The sequence below is a fragment of the Diadema antillarum genome, unplaced genomic scaffold, assembly GCF_040938485.1.
Source record: "Diadema antillarum isolate AM-2024a unplaced genomic scaffold, OU_Dant_1.0 seq00000315_RagTag, whole genome shotgun sequence".
NCBI lineage: Eukaryota > Metazoa > Echinodermata > Echinoidea > Diadematoida > Diadematidae > Diadema > Diadema antillarum.
Window position 1 is genome coordinate 670248 of NW_027271335.1, and position 26908 is coordinate 697155.

Sequence of the window (26908 nt, forward strand, 5' to 3'; positions counted from 1 at the left end):
CAGCCAACTCTCCTCATAGAAGCCAGCCATACGTTGAGACCCTGTGTGCCAGTGCAGAGTCTATCCCAGGTCTGTATGCGAAGGGCTCAGACCTGAATGTAGTAGACTGGGCACAGGCTCAAAAGGCAGATCCGCAACTGAAACTAGTCAGGGATTATGTTGAACGTGGGGAGAGGCCACAGTCTTATACCGGCCTTTCAAGAGAGGCTGCCCTGATACTCCGCGAGTTCGACAGGCTAGTTCTGTGCAAAGGAGTCCTCTACAGAACTTTCACTGACTCCTTAGGGAACCGCCATCACCAGTTAGTATTGCCTGCCCAGCGCCGTGTCGAGGCAATGAGGGGCATACACGACAGTGTTGGCCACCTTGGAATCGAGAAGTCCATAGCGTTGGCTAGAGACAGGTTCTACTGGCCAAAGATGAGTGCTGACATTACGGAGTGGGTCAAGCATTGCCCTCGTTGTATAGCAAGAAAGACTCCTCCAAAGCCAGCAGCCCCATTGGTGAGTATTCACACAACCAGCCCCCTGGAGCTGGTTTGCATGGACTTTCTCTCCCTAGAACCAGACCGCTCGAATAAGAAGTCTATCTTGGTAGTGACGGATCACTACACACGATACGCACAAGCCTTCCCAACGAAGGATCAGACTGCTGCCACTGTCGCCAAGGTCCTGTGGGAGAACTTCTTTGTACATTATGGTCTGCCCCAACGCCTTCATTCTGATCAAGGTAGGGACTTTGAGAGTAAAGTGATCCATGAGCTGTCAAGGCTCCTTGGCATTAAGAAATCAAGGACAACTCCTTACCATCCCCAGGGAGACCCTCAGCCTGAGCGTTTCAACAGAACGCTACTGGACATGCTAGGGACCCTGGAGGAGGAGAAGAAGGCAAATTGGAGCAAGTACGTAAGTGCACTTGTACACGCTTACAATTGTTCAAGGAATGACAGTACTGGTTTCTCACCTTAGTTCCTCATGTTCGGTAGGGAAGCTAGACTGCCTGTTGATCTGCGATTTGGCACAAGCCCTGACAATTTCACTGGGACTGACCACGTGAAGTACGTCAGTGGTTTGCGCGATCAACTTACGCGGGCGTATAAACTTGCGTCAGCTGCATCCAACAAGTCTGCCAGTGCCAACAAGGTCCGCTATGATGCGAAAGTGCGAGCCAATGGCCTGAAACCTGGCGATCGCGTCCTTGTCAGGAACGTTGGACTGACTGGTAAGCAGAAATTAGCTGATAGATGGTATGCGAACCCTTATGTCATCACAAAGCGACTCAACCCTGATATGCCGGTTTACGAAGTTGCACCTGAAGACGGGATTGGTAGGACACGCACCCTACACCGCAACCTTCTCCTACCCATAGAGTACTTGAATGAGGCCCCAGCCCATAACTCAGAGACCCAGAGACCAGGTAAGAAAAGGAATCCAGCTGATCGGACCCGTTCCAAAAGGTCCATTGCCCCTCCGAGTGAGGAAGAGTCTGATAGTTCAGACTCAAGTGATGAGGGGTGTACGCAAGCACATTAACCGCCCACATTCAGTACTTAACGTAAATGCGCCAGAGTTTGTCCCCTCCCAACCTCCCAGTATTCCCTCTGAGACTACCAGCGAGACCCCTGAACAGGTCAACACAGCTGATGTAGTGAGTGACACAGGTGTTTCCGGCGGTTCCGTTTTATCCCCTGACCCCACTACTGAGGAGACATCAACCGACTCAGACTTAGAGAACCAGGCTGGCAGTGACATCAGCATAGATGCCACAAGTGCATCCAGTGGTTCTGGTAGAGCAACACCGGATGATGCAGTACCCGATTTGAGAGGGGAGAGCATGGAGGAAGAGAGTAGACACACTAGCCCTTTACCCCCAGACGCAGAGTCCAGAGGTAACGCCCCTCATACTCTAGCAGAGCCCGAGGTTGAGCAAGCGCAAAATGCAAAGCAAGCAATCGATTCAGAGCCTGCCCCGCAATCCATCAGGCGCTCAACTCGCTCTTCAAGGCCGCCGCTACGCATGCAGTACGATACCCTTGGTGAACCCTCTGGTGCTAGGCAAGCAACTTCATCAGGATTTTTTGCTGACCTTAAGCGTAAGATCTTTGGCTTTGATTAATCAAAGGTTCACAGGAGTGAACCCTGGTTTGAAAGGGGAGGATGTAACCCCACCAAAATTTGGGTTACTAAGATTTCTCCAGAAATGTCGTCAGACTAGATTCCTACTTCCTTGGAAGACCCATGGTCACTGTTATCACCACCCCCTCCATTCATCCCTCCTCTGACGTCCGTACCCCACCTGTTTTCCAACAACCCCTCGACCAGTGTACTAGTAACCCCCAAGATTAGTCTTAAGATTTCCCCTTCAGCCTTTGACCCCAATAGCCAATGTCCAATTGTAAGCCTGTGTGTATTGAGACTGGTCAAGCCCTGTGAAACGCCCCTGCTGGTGTTAGACTATGTAGGTGTAATAAAACTCAAGGATGGAGCAAGCTAGCCAGTCTAGGGATATTGTTTTAAGCACCCCTCCCTTTTGTTGGTGTGTAGGCACATCAAGAGAAACGAAAGGACCATGTCTCAGAAGAGGAAGGTCATTCTTGCTAGGACAAAGTAGTAGTTGCTTTGGGATTTAGGGACAGTGTCCTACCATGGGCAAAGCCTATACAGAGTGGACTGGTTCTAACTGTAGACCAACATTTTCTGTGACAATGACGTAGAGTGCACGTCTAGCCCAAATTCTGTCCCCTCCTATTCCTTTCTTCTCACATACCCCCCCCCCCCTAATTTCCAATGAACTGTTTAGGCTAGCTTTGCGTGTGCCTTAAAGTAGAGTAACTCCATACATTACTAGATTTACTTTGCTCGTGTTACCTTTTATATTACAGATACTGTTGTGCTACTATGATCAATGGCTGAAAGGATATGACTTTTTGCAAGATTATTATTTGATATGTCATGTGTTCAGAACAAAGTGTGATCCACGCACTTCAGCATAAGAGATATGTATGTGCAGTGGTTATGTTTAATACATCATTTATGCAAATGAGATATAATTATGTCTCTATATTCTAATTGAGTGCTTTTATGACTTATGCTATACGATTTGTCTAGTATGTTAACTAGATCGGTGTTTGCATGAGTATAAACAATGTGTTATATAGCTATGCTGGTTAGGCAGCAGCTCTAGTGACCAAGGTCACAGGAGTGCAACTTTAAAGCCCTGTAGGCAGAATGCTCGAGAGTGACTGGAAAGCCTGTCGTTACTGCCCTTGGTCAATGTTAAGACTTTGTCTGGCCAAGTGGATGGTCAGTACGTCAGTAATGTTCCTGGAAGTCAAGGGGAATGAGTGACCTCTAGCCAATGAGGCAGACTTTGAATGATGTCATAGAAACATGAACCAATGAAATTTCTGCTGGTCAGTTAACTTCCTGGAAGTTTCTGATTTTCTCGAGAAAGTTTGTAATATTAACATTTTACAGAGAGACAGAAAATTATAAAAGCCCATAGCTTTGGAGCAAATAGGCATATCTGCTTCCTGCCAGCGCTTTGAGGCCTGCACCCACTTTGCTTGTTACATCGACTGTGTGATCCAGAAAGTTTTTTCACACATTTATCTGCTGAGAGGTTACCACAAAACACTGGTAGACCCCCACAAGCATCAGCTGTATTGTTATATACAATTTTTATGTGCCTGTGATACAACTGGTTGTGGCACGTACATCCACTGACTGCCGTGTGGAGCAACTTGTAGTGAAAACGAGTGTTGGCTCTTTTGACTAGGTAAGTCATTGTATTTCTCATGTTATGTATTGCATTGGAGAGTGTTTGTAATTATGAACCCCAATCCATAGACATGGAGGTTGCTTGTTAAGAAGAAGACTCTGATATCATGTATATAAATTCCGAAGTTATCATATGTTATGCCAAAAGTATTGATGATTGATGATTGTTGCTTGTATATTATTTGAAGATATATTGCAATGCACTTCAAGGTATTTGCGCTTCGAATGTTTTATGAATGGACATGATTAGGCATACACTCAAGTTCATTATTAGACAGATGAAATTGGGAAACTGACTTGGCATTAGAAGTCAGATTTTAATTTGATTACATACATATTGAAATGCCCGGTAGACCCTCACACTCAGAGAAAGTGAGGCTATGCTCGTAAACATTGAGGTCTACAATGTGCAGCACCCCCCCCCCCCTCGTCTGAACTGACAGATTTATGTCCACTGACCGTTCCCTGTGAGTGACAGAGGTCACTGCACTATTGAATTGTGGAATGTTTAACTCTAGAGGGGGAGGACTAGCCACTAGATGTGAAGAACCTTGCAAAGAACTAAATGTGAGGAATAGTTGTGCCATTGTGAATATAAAAAGGTTATACATTCATGCTCTTTAGAATGTATACATGTTAACTGTACATGCGTGGTAAGGTGTACAACTGCTCAGTGTAATTATTGTGTGCGTGGAGCATTATTTCCACTCAAACTATAATATTTGAATCGGAGTCACAATATTTGTCGACCCCAGATGAAGCAACTATACTGCCAGTCGATCAGATAGATCAAAGCTTTATTTGTGGCAGCAGTGTTGGATATAATTCAGGATGCTGAAAATGTTTAACTGAAGAGAAGTTATTCTGACCGTATTTAGCACCTGTATGTCAAAATGAATTGACAAACATTTGAATGTATGTGACTGGAATTTGTATCTGTATTGTCTAATGCGCTCATATATGTTTATGAGGCATGTATATGTAGAGACAATGTATCAGATCAGATTTTGGAGTGGACTTCCATACTCCTGAAGAAATATTATTGATTAGAAAGACACTATATTAGGAAAGTCCTGTGTCTTATAAATTCTTTTGACTAGATACATATTTGGACGAGAGCTTTGGCCAGCCTTTGCTTGGTTCAGCGTGACTGACGGCTACTGAGCATTGCATCAGCTACCGTGTACGACTGGTTTGCGACTACTCTGGGCTCGTCGACAGGATAACCGGCGAGAGAGACAAAGAGACAGCAACGAGTCGAAATATCGTCATACACTGGCAAATATTTAATTATGCTAATGTAACAAAGGTTACATTTGAGTCTGTGAACATATTGAATTGAATGATGTACTTTGTTGAACGACAAACAAGTTAATAAAGTTTGTCATTGGATTATTTTGTCAAAACTGAATCCCAGGTGTGATATTCTTTATTTATGAACTCGGGAGTGTAACATTCGGGTTACATAAATTGGGGGCTTGTCCGGGAACTATAATTGTTTCTTAATTGTATAATTGCATTTGTTTGGTGACACATGTTACCGAAACTGAGTCTTGGTTATCATTGTTGATTGTTACTGTTACATTCACCATTTTCGTTCTATTGTACCAAAGAGCCAACACTCGTGTGCAGGAAACAAAGCGATGGCAGGTAAAAGTTTGAAGCAGATTGGTCAGGATTGGTGCAAGAAGGAGGAGATTAGAGTAGAGAATGCCCTCCTACTTGCAACAGGTATAAAGACTGTGCCAACAGAGGTGTTTGCACTGGCACTGTCAGAGTTATATCCCACATTACTTGAGGTGTTAAGACGGGATGATCCCGATACAGGGGAAACATTGCTCCTGTGTGAATTCGAAGATGCAGTTGCTATGTTAGGATTACAGGCACAGATTGTCATTCCAGTAGATGGGGAGACTATGTGCAGAGTAGTGAGGTTAGACGGTTTAGGACCAGTCAGAGGAAATAGGGTCAGTGTCAAGGACCTGAGGGAGAGAGGTTTAGTTAGGGAATGGAGAAAAGCAGGACGTAGAGCTCAGGAAGTCCAGTCTCAAGACATCCCTACTACTAACAACCTTCCACCCCCTTCCCCTGGTATCAGTGAACCATCCATGTCCTTCCCTGATCGAGACATCCCAATTTTAGCAGCTTCACTAGCACGGTGTGGGCTGACCACAGGGTATCGGAAACTGCGATGCTTCTCTGGTGCAAAGACAGCAGCGCGTGATGAGGATAGCTACCCCATCTGGATAGAGCACGTTGAGAGCCAGATGGAGGAGTGGCAGACTCTGGATGATGCTGAGCGGCGCAAGCGCATTCGTGAGTCATTGCGTCCGCCTGCGTCAAGCATCATTACAGACCTTAGGCGTGAGAATCCCCAGGCCTGCTCTGCAGACTACCTCAGGGCTCTGGATCTGGCTTTTGGCGATACTGACACAGATGATGAACTGTTTGTCAGATTTCATCAGACAGTCCAGGCTGAAGGTGAGTCTCCCTCTGAGTATCTTTCTCGCTTACAGGAAGTCATGCGCCATGTGGTTAGGCGGGGAGTTGTCAAGCCACATGACGCCAACAAGGTGAGACTGCGACAATTCATCAGGGGCATCCTCTACCATGAAATGCTCCTAGTAAACCTACAGCTCAGGGAGCGCCTGGAGAAACCACCATCCTTCCTGGAACTCCTGTCTTCAGTGAGGAAGCAGGAAGAAGAGGAAAGGGTGAAGAAATCTCTGTCTGCCTCGAGACCCCCCGTTAGCCCAAAACCAAAGCAGGCTGCCCACCGTAAGGTAGAGCCCTCTATTCTGCCACCCCACGCAGCCCCTCAACCCCATGTCCTTCCCCAACCAGCACCTCCACCAGCACCCCAACCCACCAATAATCCCCCCAAATCTCAGTCGTCCCAGCAGAGTAATACTGGTGTTGTTTGCTTCAAGTGTGGAGAGGAGGGCCATATCAGTAGAAATTGCCAAAATTCTGTTCCCCCTGACGTACTGAGTAAAAGACTTGTCAACTACATCCTTGGCAACCAGGGAAACGAGAAAGGGCGCCTGGGAAGGGGAAACCAGGGGCCCCAAAAATAGATTCTCCCCCACTTGTTTCTAAAGTTGAGGTTTCCAAGAACGATGTTCCTGAAGGTTTAGTAGGAGATGCTATCAACCCAAAATGTTGGATAGATGGAAAGGAGACAAAATGCCTTCTTGATAGTGGGTCTCAGGTCACTCTTATACACAAGAGCCTTTTCGACACACTAGATAGGGAATTGCATGGACTGAGTGACCTAGTCCTGTACCATGGAGGAGATGGGACTATGCCCTATCTGGGTTGGGCTTACGTCAACATAGGTTTTGAACGGTCATTTGCTGGCACAGGGACTGAGTTTAGTACATTGGCTCTTGTAGTACCAGACCCCCAGCGTCCCTGTGACCATAGAGTGATTATTGGCACTAATTCAGGACTTTTCAGGCACTGTTTTGAATCTTGTAGGAGGATGGCTGGAGCACGCTTTGCCCAGTCATTGCAGATAAGTGCTACCTGCAGGGATATCTACGCCAGCATATCGAAACAAGAGAAGGTGTCCCCTGATGGCAAATTGGGCACTGCTAGGACCAAGAAAGGACATAGCACGCAAATACCTCCCCACTCCAAATTGGTAATGACCGCCCAAATTAGGAATCCCCTGAAAGAAGAAATGACTGTTTTCGTAGAGTCCAATCCCCACAGCAGACTTCCAAGTGGGTTACACATAGCCCCAGGAGTACAAAAATTGTCAGGTGGTGCGATTGGAAAGGTAAGGGTGCTGGTGACCAATAGTAGCCCTGAGTCTATCACTGTCCCTGGCAACTGCCCAATAGTAGATGCCTATGTCCCCGACAAGTGTTTCCCTACCCCTAGTAGTTTTCCTACCCAGCCTCACAGTTACACCGAGGCAACCCATTCCCAAGTAGGTGCTAATGTAGGCGATAACACCCCTTCCCCTCAAGTTGACGTTAGTGAGCTGCCCATCAATTGGGGCCCGATTTCCCCGGAGTGGAAAGAAAGGCTGCTCAATCAGTGCAGGCAGAGGAGTGATGTGTTCTCCAGGCATGAATTTGACCTAGGCAGTACAGGCTATGCGGAGCATCAGATTCGTGTTAACGATGACACACCATTCCGTGAGAGGTCTCGGAGGGTGCCTCCCTCTGATCTTAGGGACTTGCAGCAACATCTTCAACAGCTGTTGGAGAACAACATAATTAAGGAGTCTAAGAGTCCCTATGCCTCTCCAATTGTGCTGGTTCGGAAAAAGAATGGTACTTTGAGAATGTGCGTCGACTACCGTACACTCAATTCTCGTACCATTCCCGACCAGTACACAGTGCCCCTGATACAGGAGGCCATTGATTCCCTGAGTGGCAGTAAATGGTTTTCTGTTATCGACTTAAAGTCGGGATTCTATCAAATCCCGATGCGTGAATCTGACAAGGAGAAGACGGCCTTCACTTGTCCTTTGGGGTTTTACCAGTTCGAGCGTATGCCCCAAGGGGTGAAGGGAGCACCAGCAACCTTCCAGAGGCTGATGGAGAAGTGCATGTCAGGTCTGAACATGTTAGAGGTGTTGGTGTACATGGATGACCTGATAATCTTCTCCAAAACGCTGGAGGAAATGGAGGAGCGCCTGGCTAGGGTACTGGATAGGTTGCAGCAATTTGGCTTGAAGGTGTCCCCAGAAAAATGCCAATTTTGCTGTCAGTCGGTTAGGTACCTTGGTCATGTAGTCTCCGAGGCTGGGGTACAGACAGACCCAGACAAAGTGGCCGATGTAAGAACCTGGCCCAGGCCACAGACAGTGAGGCATGTCAAGTCTTTCTTAGGATTTGCTGGCTATTACCGGCGATTCATAAAGGACTATGCCAAGATTTCCCGTCCTTTGAACGCACTTACAAGTGGGTGCGTTTACCCCAGGAAGCGAGGACGTCCACCTCCAAAGAAAGATCCGAGCCCGGATGCACGAAAGGCAAGTGACCCCCTTGGTGATGCTTGGACTGAGGAGTGTGAGAATGCTTTTCAGGCTTTGAAGCATTGTCTGGTCACAGCCCCAGTCTTAGCCTTCGCAGACCTGTCAAAGCCCTTTGTGCTCCATGTTGATGCCAGCCGTGATGGACTGGGTGGTGTCCTGTATCAAGATCATGGAGGTAAGCTTCGTCCAGTGGCATATGGAAGTCGGGGACTGTCCCACAGTGAGAAGAACTATCCAGCCCACAAGCTGGAATTTCTTGCTCTAAAGTGGGCAGTTACCGACAAGTTCAGGGATTATCTGTATGCAGCAAAAGGTGCGCGGGTTATGACTGATAATAACCCACTAACATATGTCCTGACATCGGCAAAACTCGATGCCACAGGACATAGATGGCTTGCTGCACTTTCCTGCTTTGATTTTTCCATCCATTATAAGCCAGGAAAGACGAACATTGAAGCAGATGTACTGTCACGGAAACCACATCCTCCCGGCCTCGACAAGGAGTTTGAGGCTCGCCAGCAGTGCAAGATTAGTGATCTGGAGGCAAGGCTGCATGAGACGTCAGACTCAGGTGAGAAAGTGTCCACACTCTCTGCCTTCTGTCAGACGCATTATGTTTCAGCCAACTCTCCTCATAGAAGCCAGCCATACGTTGAGACCCTGTGTGCCAGTGCAGAGTCTATCCCAGGTCTGTATGCGAAGGGCTCAGACCTGAATGTAGTAGACTGGGCACAGGCTCAAAAGGCAGATCCGCAACTGAAACTAGTCAGGGATTATGTTGAACGTGGGGAGAGGCCACAGTCTTATACCGGCCTTTCAAGAGAGGCTGCCCTGATACTCCGCGAGTTCGACAGGCTAGTTCTGTGCAAAGGAGTCCTCTACAGAACTTTCACTGACTCCTTAGGGAACCGCCATCACCAGTTAGTATTGCCTGCCCAGCGCCGTGTCGAGGCAATGAGGGGCATACACGACAGTGTTGGCCACCTTGGAATCGAGAAGTCCATAGCGTTGGCTAGAGACAGGTTCTACTGGCCAAAGATGAGTGCTGACATTACGGAGTGGGTCAAGCATTGCCCTCGTTGTATAGCAAGAAAGACTCCTCCAAAGCCAGCAGCCCCATTGGTGAGTATTCACACAACCAGCCCCCTGGAGCTGGTTTGCATGGACTTTCTCTCCCTAGAACCAGACCGCTCGAATAAGAAGTCTATCTTGGTAGTGACGGATCACTACACACGATACGCACAAGCCTTCCCAACGAAGGATCAGACTGCTGCCACTGTCGCCAAGGTCCTGTGGGAGAACTTCTTTGTACATTATGGTCTGCCCCAACGCCTTCATTCTGATCAAGGTAGGGACTTTGAGAGTAAAGTGATCCATGAGCTGTCAAGGCTCCTTGGCATTAAGAAATCAAGGACAACTCCTTACCATCCCCAGGGAGACCCTCAGCCTGAGCGTTTCAACAGAACGCTACTGGACATGCTAGGGACCCTGGAGGAGGAGAAGAAGGCAAATTGGAGCAAGTACGTAAGTGCACTTGTACACGCTTACAATTGTTCAAGGAATGACAGTACTGGTTTCTCACCTTAGTTCCTCATGTTCGGTAGGGAAGCTAGACTGCCTGTTGATCTGCGATTTGGCACAAGCCCTGACAATTTCACTGGGACTGACCACGTGAAGTACGTCAGTGGTTTGCGCGATCAACTTACGCGGGCGTATAAACTTGCGTCAGCTGCATCCAACAAGTCTGCCAGTGCCAACAAGGTCCGCTATGATGCGAAAGTGCGAGCCAATGGCCTGAAACCTGGCGATCGCGTCCTTGTCAGGAACGTTGGACTGACTGGTAAGCAGAAATTAGCTGATAGATGGTATGCGAACCCTTATGTCATCACAAAGCGACTCAACCCTGATATGCCGGTTTACGAAGTTGCACCTGAAGACGGGATTGGTAGGACACGCACCCTACACCGCAACCTTCTCCTACCCATAGAGTACTTGAATGAGGCCCCAGCCCATAACTCAGAGACCCAGAGACCAGGTAAGAAAAGGAATCCAGCTGATCGGACCCGTTCCAAAAGGTCCATTGCCCCTCCGAGTGAGGAAGAGTCTGATAGTTCAGACTCAAGTGATGAGGGGTGTACGCAAGCACATTAACCGCCCACATTCAGTACTTAACGTAAATGCGCCAGAGTTTGTCCCCTCCCAACCTCCCAGTATTCCCTCTGAGACTACCAGCGAGACCCCTGAACAGGTCAACACAGCTGATGTAGTGAGTGACACAGGTGTTTCCGGCGGTTCCGTTTTATCCCCTGACCCCACTACTGAGGAGACATCAACCGACTCAGACTTAGAGAACCAGGCTGGCAGTGACATCAGCATAGATGCCACAAGTGCATCCAGTGGTTCTGGTAGAGCAACACCGGATGATGCAGTACCCGATTTGAGAGGGGAGAGCATGGAGGAAGAGAGTAGACACACTAGCCCTTTACCCCCAGACGCAGAGTCCAGAGGTAACGCCCCTCATACTCTAGCAGAGCCCGAGGTTGAGCAAGCGCAAAATGCAAAGCAAGCAATCGATTCAGAGCCTGCCCCGCAATCCATCAGGCGCTCAACTCGCTCTTCAAGGCCGCCGCTACGCATGCAGTACGATACCCTTGGTGAACCCTCTGGTGCTAGGCAAGCAACTTCATCAGGATTTTTTGCTGACCTTAAGCGTAAGATCTTTGGCTTTGATTAATCAAAGGTTCACAGGAGTGAACCCTGGTTTGAAAGGGGAGGATGTAACCCCACCAAAATTTGGGTTACTAAGATTTCTCCAGAAATGTCGTCAGACTAGATTCCTACTTCCTTGGAAGACCCATGGTCACTGTTATCACCACCCCCTCCATTCATCCCTCCTCTGACGTCCGTACCCCACCTGTTTTCCAACAACCCCTCGACCAGTGTACTAGTAACCCCCAAGATTAGTCTTAAGATTTCCCCTTCAGCCTTTGACCCCAATAGCCAATGTCCAATTGTAAGCCTGTGTGTATTGAGACTGGTCAAGCCCTGTGAAACGCCCCTGCTGGTGTTAGACTATGTAGGTGTAATAAAACTCAAGGATGGAGCAAGCTAGCCAGTCTAGGGATATTGTTTTAAGCACCCCTCCCTTTTGTTGGTGTGTAGGCACATCAAGAGAAACGAAAGGACCATGTCTCAGAAGAGGAAGGTCATTCTTGCTAGGACAAAGTAGTAGTTGCTTTGGGATTTAGGGACAGTGTCCTACCATGGGCAAAGCCTATACAGAGTGGACTGGTTCTAACTGTAGACCAACATTTTCTGTGACAATGACGTAGAGTGCACGTCTAGCCCAAATTCTGTCCCCTCCTATTCCTTTCTTCTCACATACCCCCCCCCCCTAATTTCCAATGAACTGTTTAGGCTAGCTTTGCGTGTGCCTTAAAGTAGAGTAACTCCATACATTACTAGATTTACTTTGCTCGTGTTACCTTTTATATTACAGATACTGTTGTGCTACTATGATCAATGGCTGAAAGGATATGACTTTTTGCAAGATTATTATTTGATATGTCATGTGTTCAGAACAAAGTGTGATCCACGCACTTCAGCATAAGAGATATGTATGTGCAGTGGTTATGTTTAATACATCATTTATGCAAATGAGATATAATTATGTCTCTATATTCTAATTGAGTGCTTTTATGACTTATGCTATACGATTTGTCTAGTATGTTAACTAGATCGGTGTTTGCATGAGTATAAACAATGTGTTATATAGCTATGCTGGTTAGGCAGCAGCTCTAGTGACCAAGGTCACAGGAGTGCAACTTTAAAGCCCTGTAGGCAGAATGCTCGAGAGTGACTGGAAAGCCTGTCGTTACTGCCCTTGGTCAATGTTAAGACTTTGTCTGGCCAAGTGGATGGTCAGTACGTCAGTAATGTTCCTGGAAGTCAAGGGGAATGAGTGACCTCTAGCCAATGAGGCAGACTTTGAATGATGTCATAGAAACATGAACCAATGAAATTTCTGCTGGTCAGTTAACTTCCTGGAAGTTTCTGATTTTCTCGAGAAAGTTTGTAATATTAACATTTTACAGAGAGACAGAAAATTATAAAAGCCCATAGCTTTGGAGCAAATAGGCATATCTGCTTCCTGCCAGCGCTTTGAGGCCTGCACCCACTTTGCTTGTTACATCGACTGTGTGATCCAGAAAGTTTTTTCACACATTTATCTGCTGAGAGGTTACCACAAAACACTGGTAGACCCCCACAAGCATCAGCTGTATTGTTATATACAATTTTTATGTGCCTGTGATACAACTGGTTGTGGCACGTACATCCACTGACTGCCGTGTGGAGCAACTTGTAGTGAAAACGAGTGTTGGCTCTTTTGACTAGGTAAGTCATTGTATTTCTCATGTTATGTATTGCATTGGAGAGTGTTTGTAATTATGAACCCCAATCCATAGACATGGAGGTTGCTTGTTAAGAAGAAGACTCTGATATCATGTATATAAATTCCGAAGTTATCATATGTTATGCCAAAAGTATTGATGATTGATGATTGTTGCTTGTATATTATTTGAAGATATATTGCAATGCACTTCAAGGTATTTGCGCTTCGAATGTTTTATGAATGGACATGATTAGGCATACACTCAAGTTCATTATTAGACAGATGAAATTGGGAAACTGACTTGGCATTAGAAGTCAGATTTTAATTTGATTACATACATATTGAAATGCCCGGTAGACCCTCACACTCAGAGAAAGTGAGGCTATGCTCGTAAACATTGAGGTCTACAATGTGCAGCACCCCCCCCCCCCCTCGTCTGAACTGACAGATTTATGTCCACTGACCGTTCCCTGTGAGTGACAGAGGTCACTGCACTATTGAATTGTGGAATGTTTAACTCTAGAGGGGGAGGACTAGCCACTAGATGTGAAGAACCTTGCAAAGAACTAAATGTGAGGAATAGTTGTGCCATTGTGAATATAAAAAGGTTATACATTCATGCTCTTTAGAATGTATACATGTTAACTGTACATGCGTGGTAAGGTGTACAACTGCTCAGTGTAATTATTGTGTGCGTGGAGCATTATTTCCACTCAAACTATAATATTTGAATCGGAGTCACAATATTTGTCGACCCCAGATGAAGCAACTATACTGCCAGTCGATCAGATAGATCAAAGCTTTATTTGTGGCAGCAGTGTTGGATATAATTCAGGATGCTGAAAATGTTTAACTGAAGAGAAGTTATTCTGACCGTATTTAGCACCTGTATGTCAAAATGAATTGACAAACATTTGAATGTATGTGACTGGAATTTGTATCTGTATTGTCTAATGCGCTCATATATGTTTATGAGGCATGTATATGTAGAGACAATGTATCAGATCAGATTTTGGAGTGGACTTCCATACTCCTGAAGAAATATTATTGATTAGAAAGACACTATATTAGGAAAGTCCTGTGTCTTATAAATTCTTTTGACTAGATACATATTTGGACGAGAGCTTTGGCCAGCCTTTGCTTGGTTCAGCGTGACTGACGGCTACTGAGCATTGCATCAGCTACCGTGTACGACTGGTTTGCGACTACTCTGGGCTCGTCGACAGGATAACCGGCGAGAGAGACAAAGAGACAGCAACGAGTCGAAATATCGTCATACACTGGCAAATATTTAATTATGCTAATGTAACAAAGGTTACATTTGAGTCTGTGAACATATTGAATTGAATGATGTACTTTGTTGAACGACAAACAAGTTAATAAAGTTTGTCATTGGATTATTTTGTCAAAACTGAATCCCAGGTGTGATATTCTTTATTTATGAACTCGGGAGTGTAACATTCGGGTTACATAAATTGGGGGCTTGTCCGGGAACTATAATTGTTTCTTAATTGTATAATTGCATTTGTTTGGTGACACATGTTACCGAAACTGAGTCTTGGTTATCATTGTTGATTGTTACTGTTACATTCACCATTTTCGTTCTATTGTACCAAAGAGCCAACACTCGTGTGCAGGAAACAAAGCGATGGCAGGTAAAAGTTTGAAGCAGATTGGTCAGGATTGGTGCAAGAAGGAGGAGATTAGAGTAGAGAATGCCCTCCTACTTGCAACAGGTATAAAGACTGTGCCAACAGAGGTGTTTGCACTGGCACTGTCAGAGTTATATCCCACATTACTTGAGGTGTTAAGACGGGATGATCCCGATACAGGGGAAACATTGCTCCTGTGTGAATTCGAAGATGCAGTTGCTATGTTAGGATTACAGGCACAGATTGTCATTCCAGTAGATGGGGAGACTATGTGCAGAGTAGTGAGGTTAGACGGTTTAGGACCAGTCAGAGGAAATAGGGTCAGTGTCAAGGACCTGAGGGAGAGAGGTTTAGTTAGGGAATGGAGAAAAGCAGGACGTAGAGCTCAGGAAGTCCAGTCTCAAGACATCCCTACTACTAACAACCTTCCACCCCCTTCCCCTGGTATCAGTGAACCATCCATGTCCTTCCCTGATCGAGACATCCCAATTTTAGCAGCTTCACTAGCACGGTGTGGGCTGACCACAGGGTATCGGAAACTGCGATGCTTCTCTGGTGCAAAGACAGCAGCGCGTGATGAGGATAGCTACCCCATCTGGATAGAGCACGTTGAGAGCCAGATGGAGGAGTGGCAGACTCTGGATGATGCTGAGCGGCGCAAGCGCATTCGTGAGTCATTGCGTCCGCCTGCGTCAAGCATCATTACAGACCTTAGGCGTGAGAATCCCCAGGCCTGCTCTGCAGACTACCTCAGGGCTCTGGATCTGGCTTTTGGCGATACTGACACAGATGATGAACTGTTTGTCAGATTTCATCAGACAGTCCAGGCTGAAGGTGAGTCTCCCTCTGAGTATCTTTCTCGCTTACAGGAAGTCATGCGCCATGTGGTTAGGCGGGGAGTTGTCAAGCCACATGACGCCAACAAGGTGAGACTGCGACAATTCATCAGGGGCATCCTCTACCATGAAATGCTCCTAGTAAACCTACAGCTCAGGGAGCGCCTGGAGAAACCACCATCCTTCCTGGAACTCCTGTCTTCAGTGAGGAAGCAGGAAGAAGAGGAAAGGGTGAAGAAATCTCTGTCTGCCTCGAGACCCCCCGTTAGCCCAAAACCAAAGCAGGCTGCCCACCGTAAGGTAGAGCCCTCTATTCTGCCACCCCACGCAGCCCCTCAACCCCATGTCCTTCCCCAACCAGCACCTCCACCAGCACCCCAACCCACCAATAATCCCCCCAAATCTCAGTCGTCCCAGCAGAGTAATACTGGTGTTGTTTGCTTCAAGTGTGGAGAGGAGGGCCATATCAGTAGAAATTGCCAAAATTCTGTTCCCCCTGACGTACTGAGTAAAAGACTTGTCAACTACATCCTTGGCAACCAGGGAAACGAGAAAGGGCGCCTGGGAAGGGGAAACCAGGGGCCCCAAAAATAGATTCTCCCCCACTTGTTTCTAAAGTTGAGGTTTCCAAGAACGATGTTCCTGAAGGTTTAGTAGGAGATGCTATCAACCCAAAATGTTGGATAGATGGAAAGGAGACAAAATGCCTTCTTGATAGTGGGTCTCAGGTCACTCTTATACACAAGAGCCTTTTCGACACACTAGATAGGGAATTGCATGGACTGAGTGACCTAGTCCTGTACCATGGAGGAGATGGGACTATGCCCTATCTGGGTTGGGCTTACGTCAACATAGGTTTTGAACGGTCATTTGCTGGCACAGGGACTGAGTTTAGTACATTGGCTCTTGTAGTACCAGACCCCCAGCGTCCCTGTGACCATAGAGTGATTATTGGCACTAATTCAGGACTTTTCAGGCACTGTTTTGAATCTTGTAGGAGGATGGCTGGAGCACGCTTTGCCCAGTCATTGCAGATAAGTGCTACCTGCAGGGATATCTACGCCAGCATATCGAAACAAGAGAAGGTGTCCCCTGATGGCAAATTGGGCACTGCTAGGACCAAGAAAGGACATAGCACGCAAATACCTCCCCACTCCAAATTGGTAATGACCGCCCAAATTAGGAATCCCCTGAAAGAAGAAATGACTGTTTTCGTAGAGTCCAATCCCCACAGCAGACTTCCAAGTGGGTTACACATAGCCCCAGGAGTACAAAAATTGTCAGGTGGTGCGATTGGAAAGGTAAGGGTGCTGGTGACCAATAGTAGCCCTGAGTCTATCACTGTCCCTGGCAACTGCCCAATAGTAGATGCCTATGTCCCCGACAAGTGTTTCCCTACCCCTAGTAGTTTTCCTACCCAGCCTCACAGTTACACCGAGGCAACCCATTCCCAAGTAGGTGCTAATGTAGGCGATAACACCCCTTCCCCTCAAGTTGACGTTAGTGAGCTGCCCATCAATTGGGGCCCGATTTCCCCGGAGTGGAAAGAAAGGCTGCTCAATCAGTGCAGGCAGAGGAGTGATGTGTTCTCCAGGCATGAATTTGACCTAGGCAGTACAGGCTATGCGGAGCATCAGATTCGTGTTAACGATGACACACCATTCCGTGAGAGGTCTCGGAGGGTGCCTCCCTCTGATCTTAGGGACTTGCAGCAACATCTTCAACAGCTGTTGGAGAACAACATAATTAAGGAGTCTAAGAGTCCCTATGCCTCTCCAATTGTGCTGGTTCGGAAAAAGAATGGTACTTTGAGAATGTGCGTCGACTACCGTACACTCAATTCTCGTACCATTCCCGACCAGTACACAGTGCCCCTGATACAGGAGGCCATTGATTCCCTGAGTGGCAGTAAATGGTTTTCTGTTATCGACTTAAAGTCGGGATTCTATCAAATCCCGATGCGTGAATCTGACAAGGAGAAGACGGCCTTCACTTGTCCTTTGGGGTTTTACCAGTTCGAGCGTATGCCCCAAGGGGTGAAGGGAGCACCAGCAACCTTCCAGAGGCTGATGGAGAAGTGCATGTCAGGTCTGAACATGTTAGAGGTGTTGGTGTACATGGATGACCTGATAATCTTCTCCAAAACGCTGGAGGAAATGGAGGAGCGCCTGGCTAGGGTACTGGATAGGTTGCAGCAATTTGGCTTGAAGGTGTCCCCAGAAAAATGCCAATTTTGCTGTCAGTCGGTTAGGTACCTTGGTCATGTAGTCTCCGAGGCTGGGGTACAGACAGACCCAGACAAAGTGGCCGATGTAAGAACCTGGCCCAGGCCACAGACAGTGAGGCATGTCAAGTCTTTCTTAGGATTTGCTGGCTATTACCGGCGATTCATAAAGGACTATGCCAAGATTTCCCGTCCTTTGAACGCACTTACAAGTGGGTGCGTTTACCCCAGGAAGCGAGGACGTCCACCTCCAAAGAAAGATCCGAGCCCGGATGCACGAAAGGCAAGTGACCCCCTTGGTGATGCTTGGACTGAGGAGTGTGAGAATGCTTTTCAGGCTTTGAAGCATTGTCTGGTCACAGCCCCAGTCTTAGCCTTCGCAGACCTGTCAAAGCCCTTTGTGCTCCATGTTGATGCCAGCCGTGATGGACTGGGTGGTGTCCTGTATCAAGATCATGGAGGTAAGCTTCGTCCAGTGGCATATGGAAGTCGGGGACTGTCCCACAGTGAGAAGAACTATCCAGCCCACAAGCTGGAATTTCTTGCTCTAAAGTGGGCAGTTACCGACAAGTTCAGGGATTATCTGTATGCAGCAAAAGGTGCGCGGGTTATGACTGATAATAACCCACTAACATATGTCCTGACATCGGCAAAACTCGATGCCACAGGACATAGATGGCTTGCTGCACTTTCCTGCTTTGATTTTTCCATCCATTATAAGCCAGGAAAGACGAACATTGAAGCAGATGTACTGTCACGGAAACCACATCCTCCCGGCCTCGACAAGGAGTTTGAGGCTCGCCAGCAGTGCAAGATTAGTGATCTGGAGGCAAGGCTGCATGAGACGTCAGACTCAGGTGAGAAAGTGTCCACACTCTCTGCCTTCTGTCAGACGCATTATGTTTCAGCCAACTCTCCTCATAGAAGCCAGCCATACGTTGAGACCCTGTGTGCCAGTGCAGAGTCTATCCCAGGTCTGTATGCGAAGGGCTCAGACCTGAATGTAGTAGACTGGGCACAGGCTCAAAAGGCAGATCCGCAACTGAAACTAGTCAGGGATTATGTTGAACGTGGGGAGAGGCCACAGTCTTATACCGGCCTTTCAAGAGAGGCTGCCCTGATACTCCGCGAGTTCGACAGGCTAGTTCTGTGCAAAGGAGTCCTCTACAGAACTTTCACTGACTCCTTAGGGAACCGCCATCACCAGTTAGTATTGCCTGCCCAGCGCCGTGTCGAGGCAATGAGGGGCATACACGACAGTGTTGGCCACCTTGGAATCGAGAAGTCCATAGCGTTGGCTAGAGACAGGTTCTACTGGCCAAAGATGAGTGCTGACATTACGGAGTGGGTCAAGCATTGCCCTCGTTGTATAGCAAGAAAGACTCCTCCAAAGCCAGCAGCCCCATTGGTGAGTATTCACACAACCAGCCCCCTGGAGCTGGTTTGCATGGACTTTCTCTCCCTAGAACCAGACCGCTCGAATAAGAAGTCTATCTTGGTAGTGACGGATCACTACACACGATACGCACAAGCCTTCCCAACGAAGGATCAGACTGCTGCCACTGTCGCCAAGGTCCTGTGGGAGAACTTCTTTGTACATTATGGTCTGCCCCAACGCCTTCATTCTGATCAAGGTAGGGACTTTGAGAGTAAAGTGATCCATGAGCTGTCAAGGCTCCTTGGCATTAAGAAATCAAGGACAACTCCTTACCATCCCCAGGGAGACCCTCAGCCTGAGCGTTTCAACAGAACGCTACTGGACATGCTAGGGACCCTGGAGGAGGAGAAGAAGGCAAATTGGAGCAAGTACGTAAGTGCACTTGTACACGCTTACAATTGTTCAAGGAATGACAGTACTGGTTTCTCACCTTATTTCCTCATGTTCGGTAGGGAAGCTAGACTGCCTGTTGATCTGCGATTTGGCACAAGCCCTGACAATTTCACTGGGACTGACCACGTGAAGTACGTCAGTGGTTTGCGCGATCAACTTACGCGGGCGTATAAACTTGCGTCAGCTGCATCCAACAAGTCTGCCAGTGCCAACAAGGTCCGCTATGATGCGAAAGTGCGAGCCAATGGCCTGAAACCTGGCGATCGCGTCCTTGTCAGGAACGTTGGACTGACTGGTAAGCAGAAATTAGCTGATAGATGGTATGCGAACCCTTATGTCATCACAAAGCGACTCAACCCTGATATGCCGGTTTACGAAGTTGCACCTGAAGACGGGATTGGTAGGACACGCACCCTACACCGCAACCTTCTCCTACCCATAGAGTACTTGAATGAGGCCCCAGCCCATAACTCAGAGACCCAGAGACCAGGTAAGAAAAGGAATCCAGCTGATCGGACCCGTTCCAAAAGGTCCATTGCCCCTCCGAGTGAGGAAGAGTCTGATAGTTCAGACTCAAGTGATGAGGGGTGTACGCAAGCACATTAACCGCCCACATTCAGTACTTAACGTAAATGCGCCAGAGTTTGTCCCCTCCCAACCTCCCAGTATTCCCTCTGAGACTACCAGCGAGACCCCTGAACAGGTCAACACAGCTGATGTAGTGAGTGACACAGGTGTTTCCGGCGGTTCCGTTTTATCCCCTGACCCCACTACTGAGGAGACATCAACCGACTCAGACTTAGAGAACCAGGCTGGCAGTGACATCAGCATAGATGCCACAAGTGCATCCAGTGGTTCTGGTAGAGCAACACCGGATGATGCAGTACCCGATTTGAGAGGGGAGAGCATGGAGGAAGAGAGTAGACACACTAGCCCTTTACCCCCAGACGCAGAGTCCAGAGGTAACGCCCCTCATACTCTAGCAGAGCCCGAGGCTGAGCAAGCGCAAAATGCAAAGCAAGCAATCGATTCAGAGCCTGCCCCGCAATCCATCAGGCGCTCAACTCGCTCTTCAAGGCCGCCGCTACGCATGCAGTACGATACCCTTGGTGAACCCTCTGGTGCTAGGCAAGCAACTTCATCAGGATTTTTTGCTGACCTTAAGCGTAAGATCTTTGGCTTTGATTAATCAAAGGTTCACAGGAGTGAACCCTGGTTTGAAAGGGGAGGATGTAACCCCACCAAAATTTGGGTTACTAAGATTTCTCCAGAAATGTCGTCAGACTAGATTCCTACTTCCTTGGAAGACCCATGGTCACTGTTATCACCACCCCCTCCATTCATCCCTCCTCTGACGTCCGTACCCCACCTGTTTTCCAACAACCCCTCGACCAGTGTACTAGTAACCCCCAAGATTAGTCTTAAGATTTCCCCTTCAGCCTTTGACCCCAATAGCCAATGTCCAATTGTAAGCCTGTGTGTATTGAGACTGGTCAAGCCCTGTGAAACGCCCCTGCTGGTGTTAGACTATGTAGGTGTAATAAAACTCAAGGATGGAGCAAGCTAGCCAGTCTAGGGATATTGTTTTAAGCACCCCTCCCTTTTGTTGGTGTGTAGGCACATCAAGAGAAACGAAAGGACCATGTCTCAGAAGAGGAAGGTCATTCTTGCTAGGACAAAGTAGTAGTTGCTTTGGGATTTAGGGACAGTGTCCTACCATGGGCAAAGCCTATACAGAGTGGACTGGTTCTAACTGTAGACCAACATTTTCTGTGACAATGACGTAGAGTGCACGTCTAGCCCAAATTCTGTCCCCTCCTATTCCTTTCTTCTCACATACCCCCCCCCCCTAATTTCCAATGAACTGTTTAGGCTAGCTTTGCGTGTGCCTTAAAGTAGAGTAACTCCATACATTACTAGATTTACTTTGCTCGTGTTACCTTTTATATTACAGATACTGTTGTGCTACTATGATCAATGGCTGAAAGGATATGACTTTTTGCAAGATTATTATTTGATATGTCATGTGTTCAGAACAAAGTGTGATCCACGCACTTCAGCATAAGAGATATGTATGTGCAGTGGTTATGTTTAATACATCATTTATGCAAATGAGATATAATTATGTCTCTATATTCTAATTGAGTGCTTTTATGACTTATGCTATACGATTTGTCTAGTATGTTAACTAGATCGGTGTTTGCATGAGTATAAACAATGTGTTATATAGCTATGCTGGTTAGGCAGCAGCTCTAGTGACCAAGGTCACAGGAGTGCAACTTTAAAGCCCTGTAGGCAGAATGCTCGAGAGTGACTGGAAAGCCTGTCGTTACTGCCCTTGGTCAATGTTAAGACTTTGTCTGGCCAAGTGGATGGCCAGTACGTCAGTAATGTTCCTGGAAGTCAAGGGGAATGAGTGACCTCTAGCCAATGAGGCAGACTTTGAATGATGTCATAGAAACATGAACCAATGAAATTTCTGCTGGTCAGTTAACTTCCTGGAAGTTTCTGATTTTCTCGAGAAAGTTTGTAATATTAACATTTTACAGAGAGACAGAAAATTATAAAAGCCCATAGCTTTGGAGCAAATAGGCATATCTGCTTCCTGCCAGCGCTTTGAGGCCTGCACCCACTTTGCTTGTTACATCGACTGTGTGATCCAGAAAGTTTTTTCACACATTTATCTGCTGAGAGGTTACCACAAAACACTGGTAGACCCCCACAAGCATCAGCTGTATTGTTATATACAATTTTTATGTGCCTGTGATACAACTGGTTGTGGCACGTACATCCACTGACTGCCGTGTGGAGCAACTTGTAGTGAAAACGAGTGTTGGCTCTTTTGACTAGGTAAGTCATTGTATTTCTCATGTTATGTATTGCATTGGAGAGTGTTTGTAATTATGAACCCCAATCCATAGACATGGAGGTTGCTTGTTAAGAAGAAGACTCTGATATCATGTATATATAAATTCCGAAGTTATCATATGTTATGCCAAAAGTATTGATGATTGATGATTGTTGCTTGTATATTATTTGAAGATATATTGCAATGCACTTCAAGGTATTTGCGCTTCGAATGTTTTATGAATGGACATGATTAGGCATACACTCAAGTTCATTATTAGACAGATGAAATTGGGAAACTGACTTGGCATTAGAAGTCAGATTTTAATTTGATTACATACATATTGAAATGCCCGGTAGACCCTCACACTCAGAGAAAGTGAGGCTATGCTCGTAAACATTGAGGTCTACAATGTGCAGCACCCCCCCCCTCGTCTGAACTGACAGATTTATGTCCACTGACCGTTCCCTGTGAGTGACAGAGGTCACTGCACTATTGAATTGTGGAATGTTTAACTCTAGAGGGGGAGGACTAGCCACTAGATGTGAAGAACCTTGCAAAGAACTAAATGTGAGGAATAGTTGTGCCATTGTGAATATAAAAAGGTTATACATTCATGCTCTTTAGAATGTATACATGTTAACTGTACATGCGTGGTAAGGTGTACAACTGCTCAGTGTAATTATTGTGTGCGTGGAGCATTATTTCCACTCAAACTATAATATTTGAATCGGAGTCACAATATTTGTCGACCCCAGATGAAGCAACTATACTGCCAGTCGATCAGATAGATCAAAGCTTTATTTGTGGCAGCAGTGTTGGATATAATTCAGGATGCTGAAAATGTTTAACTGAAGAGAAGTTATTCTGACCGTATTTAGCACCTGTATGTCAAAATGAATTGACAAACATTTGAATGTATGTGACTGGAATTTGTATCTGTATTGTCTAATGCGCTCACATATGTTTATGAGGCATGTATATGTAGAGACAATGTATCAGATCAGATTTTGGAGTGGACTTCCATACTCCTGAAGAAATATTATTGATTAGAAAGACAATATATTAGGAAAGTCCTGTGTCTTATAAATTCTTTTGACTAGATACATATTTGGACGAGAGCTTTGGCCAGCCTTTGCTTGGTTCAGCGTGACTGACGGCTACTGAGCATTGCATCAGCTACCGTGTACGACTGGTTTGCGACTACTCTGGGCTCGTCGACAGGATAACCGGCGAGAGAGACAAAGAGACAGCAACGAGTCGAAATATCGTCATACACTGGCAAATATTTAATTATGCTAATGTAACAAAGGTTACTTTTGAGTCTGTGAACATATTGAATTGAATGATGTACTTTGTTGAACGACAAACAAGCTAATAAAGTTTGTCATTGGATTATTTTGTCAAAACTGAATCCCAGGTGTGATATTCTTTATTTATGAACTCGGGAGTGTAACATTCGGGTTACACATGCTTAAGGCCTTGTCACACCGTGACTAGGAAAAACCTAGCAAGTTGACTTGCGGTGAAAAAAAAATGCTGCCAGGACCTTCTGTCCAGCAGTTGGCTTGCACAAACAGTTCCTAGTGCGTATAGGCTATCTCGCCCGTAGTTGACCGGAGGTGCGCACGCAAGTCCGATTTACCCGCACCCAAGTTTTGAGCATGACCAAGACTTTTACCGGGTGAGTCGCGGGGATTGCCCTCAGAGGTCCATGCAGAAGGCCAGTAGGAAGCCCATAGCTGCCGCATGTCACATGCAGTTGACCCGCTTGAAGTACGTAGGTTGCCCGTGGATCTATGCTCACGCTCCAGGGGCCCGTTGCATAAAAGTTACTATTATGGTAACTTTGCCATCCAATGGTAACTACCATGGCAACAATGCTCAACAGCCAATTAAAATCAAGAATTCCATGGAAGTACCATTGGATGGCAAAGTTACCATAATAGTAACTTTTATGCAACGGGCCCTAGAAGCGCATGTCAACTGCGGACATTCTACGAGCGTAATATGGGTGTTTTACTGGGAAGGGACGATGTCGAAACTTCCTTTATCCGTGTAGCTGGTCAGTTCTGCGGGCGTGGAGCGAGCTATACGAGCAAATTGCATGCATGCTGATGAGGATCAGTTACTGTCTTTCTGCTGGTTAGTAGAGAGTCAGCTGCGGTTAAGATAATGACATTCTGTGGGACTTCTGCCATATCAAATTCCTTCAGAGAGATTCTTTCACCGACTTGAAGCAATCACTCGCCACTCGAATGCGCCTAACACGCAGGTCACACGGAATGCACGTAATTTCATATTTCTGTAAGATTTCATATGCGTAACCTGGGCTCAATTCGGTGATATCTAACTAGATCAGCAGCAGATAAACTGATGCATGCTCTTATTTCGTCTCGTCTAGATTTTTGCAATTCTCTGTTTTGCAGCCTTCCACAAAAAGAACTCAGTAAACTGCAACGTCTTCAGAATTGTGCCGCTAGATTACTTACTTTCACGAAGAAAACTACATGTACACAAATAATCCAATCCTTCGGTCCCTACACTGGCTCCCTGTAGAAAAATGTGTTAACTTCAAGATTCTTCTTATTGTCTACCGTACATCGCACAAATTTGCCCCAACCAATCTTCAAAATACTCTTCATCTTCACCAACCACCACGAAATCTCCGTTCATCGAACTCGCAAAAATTACAGGTATCTCGAATCAAGCGTAGTTGGGGGTCGTGCTTTCTCATACCTGGGCCCAAAACTTTGGAATAACCTGCCAAAATCTCTTCGACAAGCATCTTCTATTGATGCTTTTAAAAAGAACCTCAAGACCTATCTTTTCAATTTAAATTAACAATTGCTTACCTGTATGTATATATTTTATTATGTACGTATATTGTTTGTTTGTTTATTGTTCCTAGATAATCTTCTGTGATACTCTGCATTATGATACATATGTACCCTGTTCTACAGCGCTGTTAGTATCTCTTTTAGGTAGAATGAGCGCTTTATACGAGTCTCTCTATTATTATAATTATATAGAGCATAGCAGTCCTAAGTTGAACCCTAGGTGTGACACCCCGAAAATTAGAATCGATAGGTAACACCATTGAAGTAGGCTATATGATTACTGTAAAAGTTCATTTCCCGTTGAAGTTGAACGTTTGTCCATTTCCCTGCGAGACGTGCGTGCATTTCCCAGTGTTAACACAAATCCCGGCTCCACAAACCCTCAGGGGTAGTTGTGAGTTCAGCGGACAGTACCAGTGTGTCAGCAGTTTCGACGACGTTTGATACATAGGAAGTGGAACGTTGATATTCTTGCGTATGTCGTAAAGTTACAAAGCCACTTTATTTTGCTTCCTACAGCCGTGAAGGAAAAATAAGTTCTTTTCATGATAAATGTAATGTGATTTAAACCACTATTTGTCACTTTGATGCCTTCTCTTTTAAGCAATATACAACATCACCCTTGCTATTCATTTTCTCACCCTAAACTCTCAGGCATACTACATCATTTTAATCTTATTTTAGAAGTCAATATTTACATAAGTATATTGCCAACCAAAGTCCCCCAGACATGAAGCAATGTGCAGAGCAGTATATTGCTAGGTTCCCCGTACTACAAATCATTGCTAAATACTAGTACTATTTCACTAAATCTGATCATTTCGATTTTTCGATTAAGTCATATTTCAATAATAATTACACATAATTTCACATAACTGAAACGTTACACATGTTCATGCACGACAAAATCGGAGAGTTAAAGATTAGTGTCCAAACAGAAATATACTACCCACAGTTTATAAAAGGTAGCATCATTGTTTAGCGTATAGGTATAAATTGATTATGTGCACATCACATGTCCTCGACCAAGCACAAAACGCGGTTTGCATTGAGTACATGTTCCCGGGACATGTTCAGCCATTGTGAGCATTCTGTACAGTGCTTTTTAATACATTTCTACGAATGATAAATTTGGAGACCAGACATACCGCAACATCACTGATGGCATCATTTATGTCATAGTAGGCCTATTCAGTACTCACCGCTGCTTAAATCCATAATTCAGTTTTCATATAGTCACCAAACACGACACACAACGGTACAGAAAATGGCGGGCCACTAGACGTTCTGTTTGCACTATCTGGTCATTACGATCAATTGAACTTTAGCTATCTGCCTAGATATACAACGAACTGTGTCACAATGTAATAATCACGAAAGCACAGCAGAGCGACAAAAGGCTATTGTTAGAACTCTTCCCCCCTGACAAACACTCTGTCATCCGGGGAATCCCCGCTACCCGTCATTTGGTATAAACCCGAACGGCCCACATGTTGTATTATACCAGTCCAC

The 26908-nt window shown here is 46.0% G+C and overlaps 3 protein-coding genes across 3 annotated transcripts in view; 2 read left to right on the plus strand and 1 right to left on the minus strand.

Annotated features, from left to right (window-relative positions):
* LOC139730479 (uncharacterized) overlaps positions 1-26706 on the minus strand; it is a 93587-nt gene extending 66881 nt beyond the window's left edge. Inside the window, exon 1 of the mRNA XM_071641322.1 lies at positions 26599-26706. Coding sequence (XP_071497423.1) covers positions 26599-26614 — 16 coding nt within the window. The 5' untranslated portion in view covers positions 26615-26706. The remainder of the gene's footprint in view (positions 1-26598) is intronic.
* Positions 5423-7257, plus strand: LOC139730464 (paraneoplastic antigen Ma3-like). Its single transcript, XM_071641304.1, has one exon. The coding sequence runs from the start codon at positions 5423-5425 to the stop codon at positions 6854-6856; it is 1434 nt and encodes a 477-aa protein (XP_071497405.1). The 3' UTR covers positions 6857-7257.
* On the plus strand, positions 14814-16647 carry LOC139730465 (paraneoplastic antigen Ma3-like). Its single transcript, XM_071641305.1, has one exon. The coding sequence runs from the start codon at positions 14814-14816 to the stop codon at positions 16245-16247; it is 1434 nt and encodes a 477-aa protein (XP_071497406.1). The 3' UTR covers positions 16248-16647.
* Positions 26707-26908: the final 202 nt, after the last annotated feature.

What these genes read in the sequence shown, in the direction of transcription:
- LOC139730464 (XM_071641304.1), top strand. Translation starts at nt 5,423, where the DNA reads ATGGCAGGTAAAAGTTTGAAGCAGATTGGTCAGGATTGGTGCAAGAAG.
- LOC139730465 (XM_071641305.1), top strand. Translation starts at nt 14,814, where the DNA reads ATGGCAGGTAAAAGTTTGAAGCAGATTGGTCAGGATTGGTGCAAGAAG.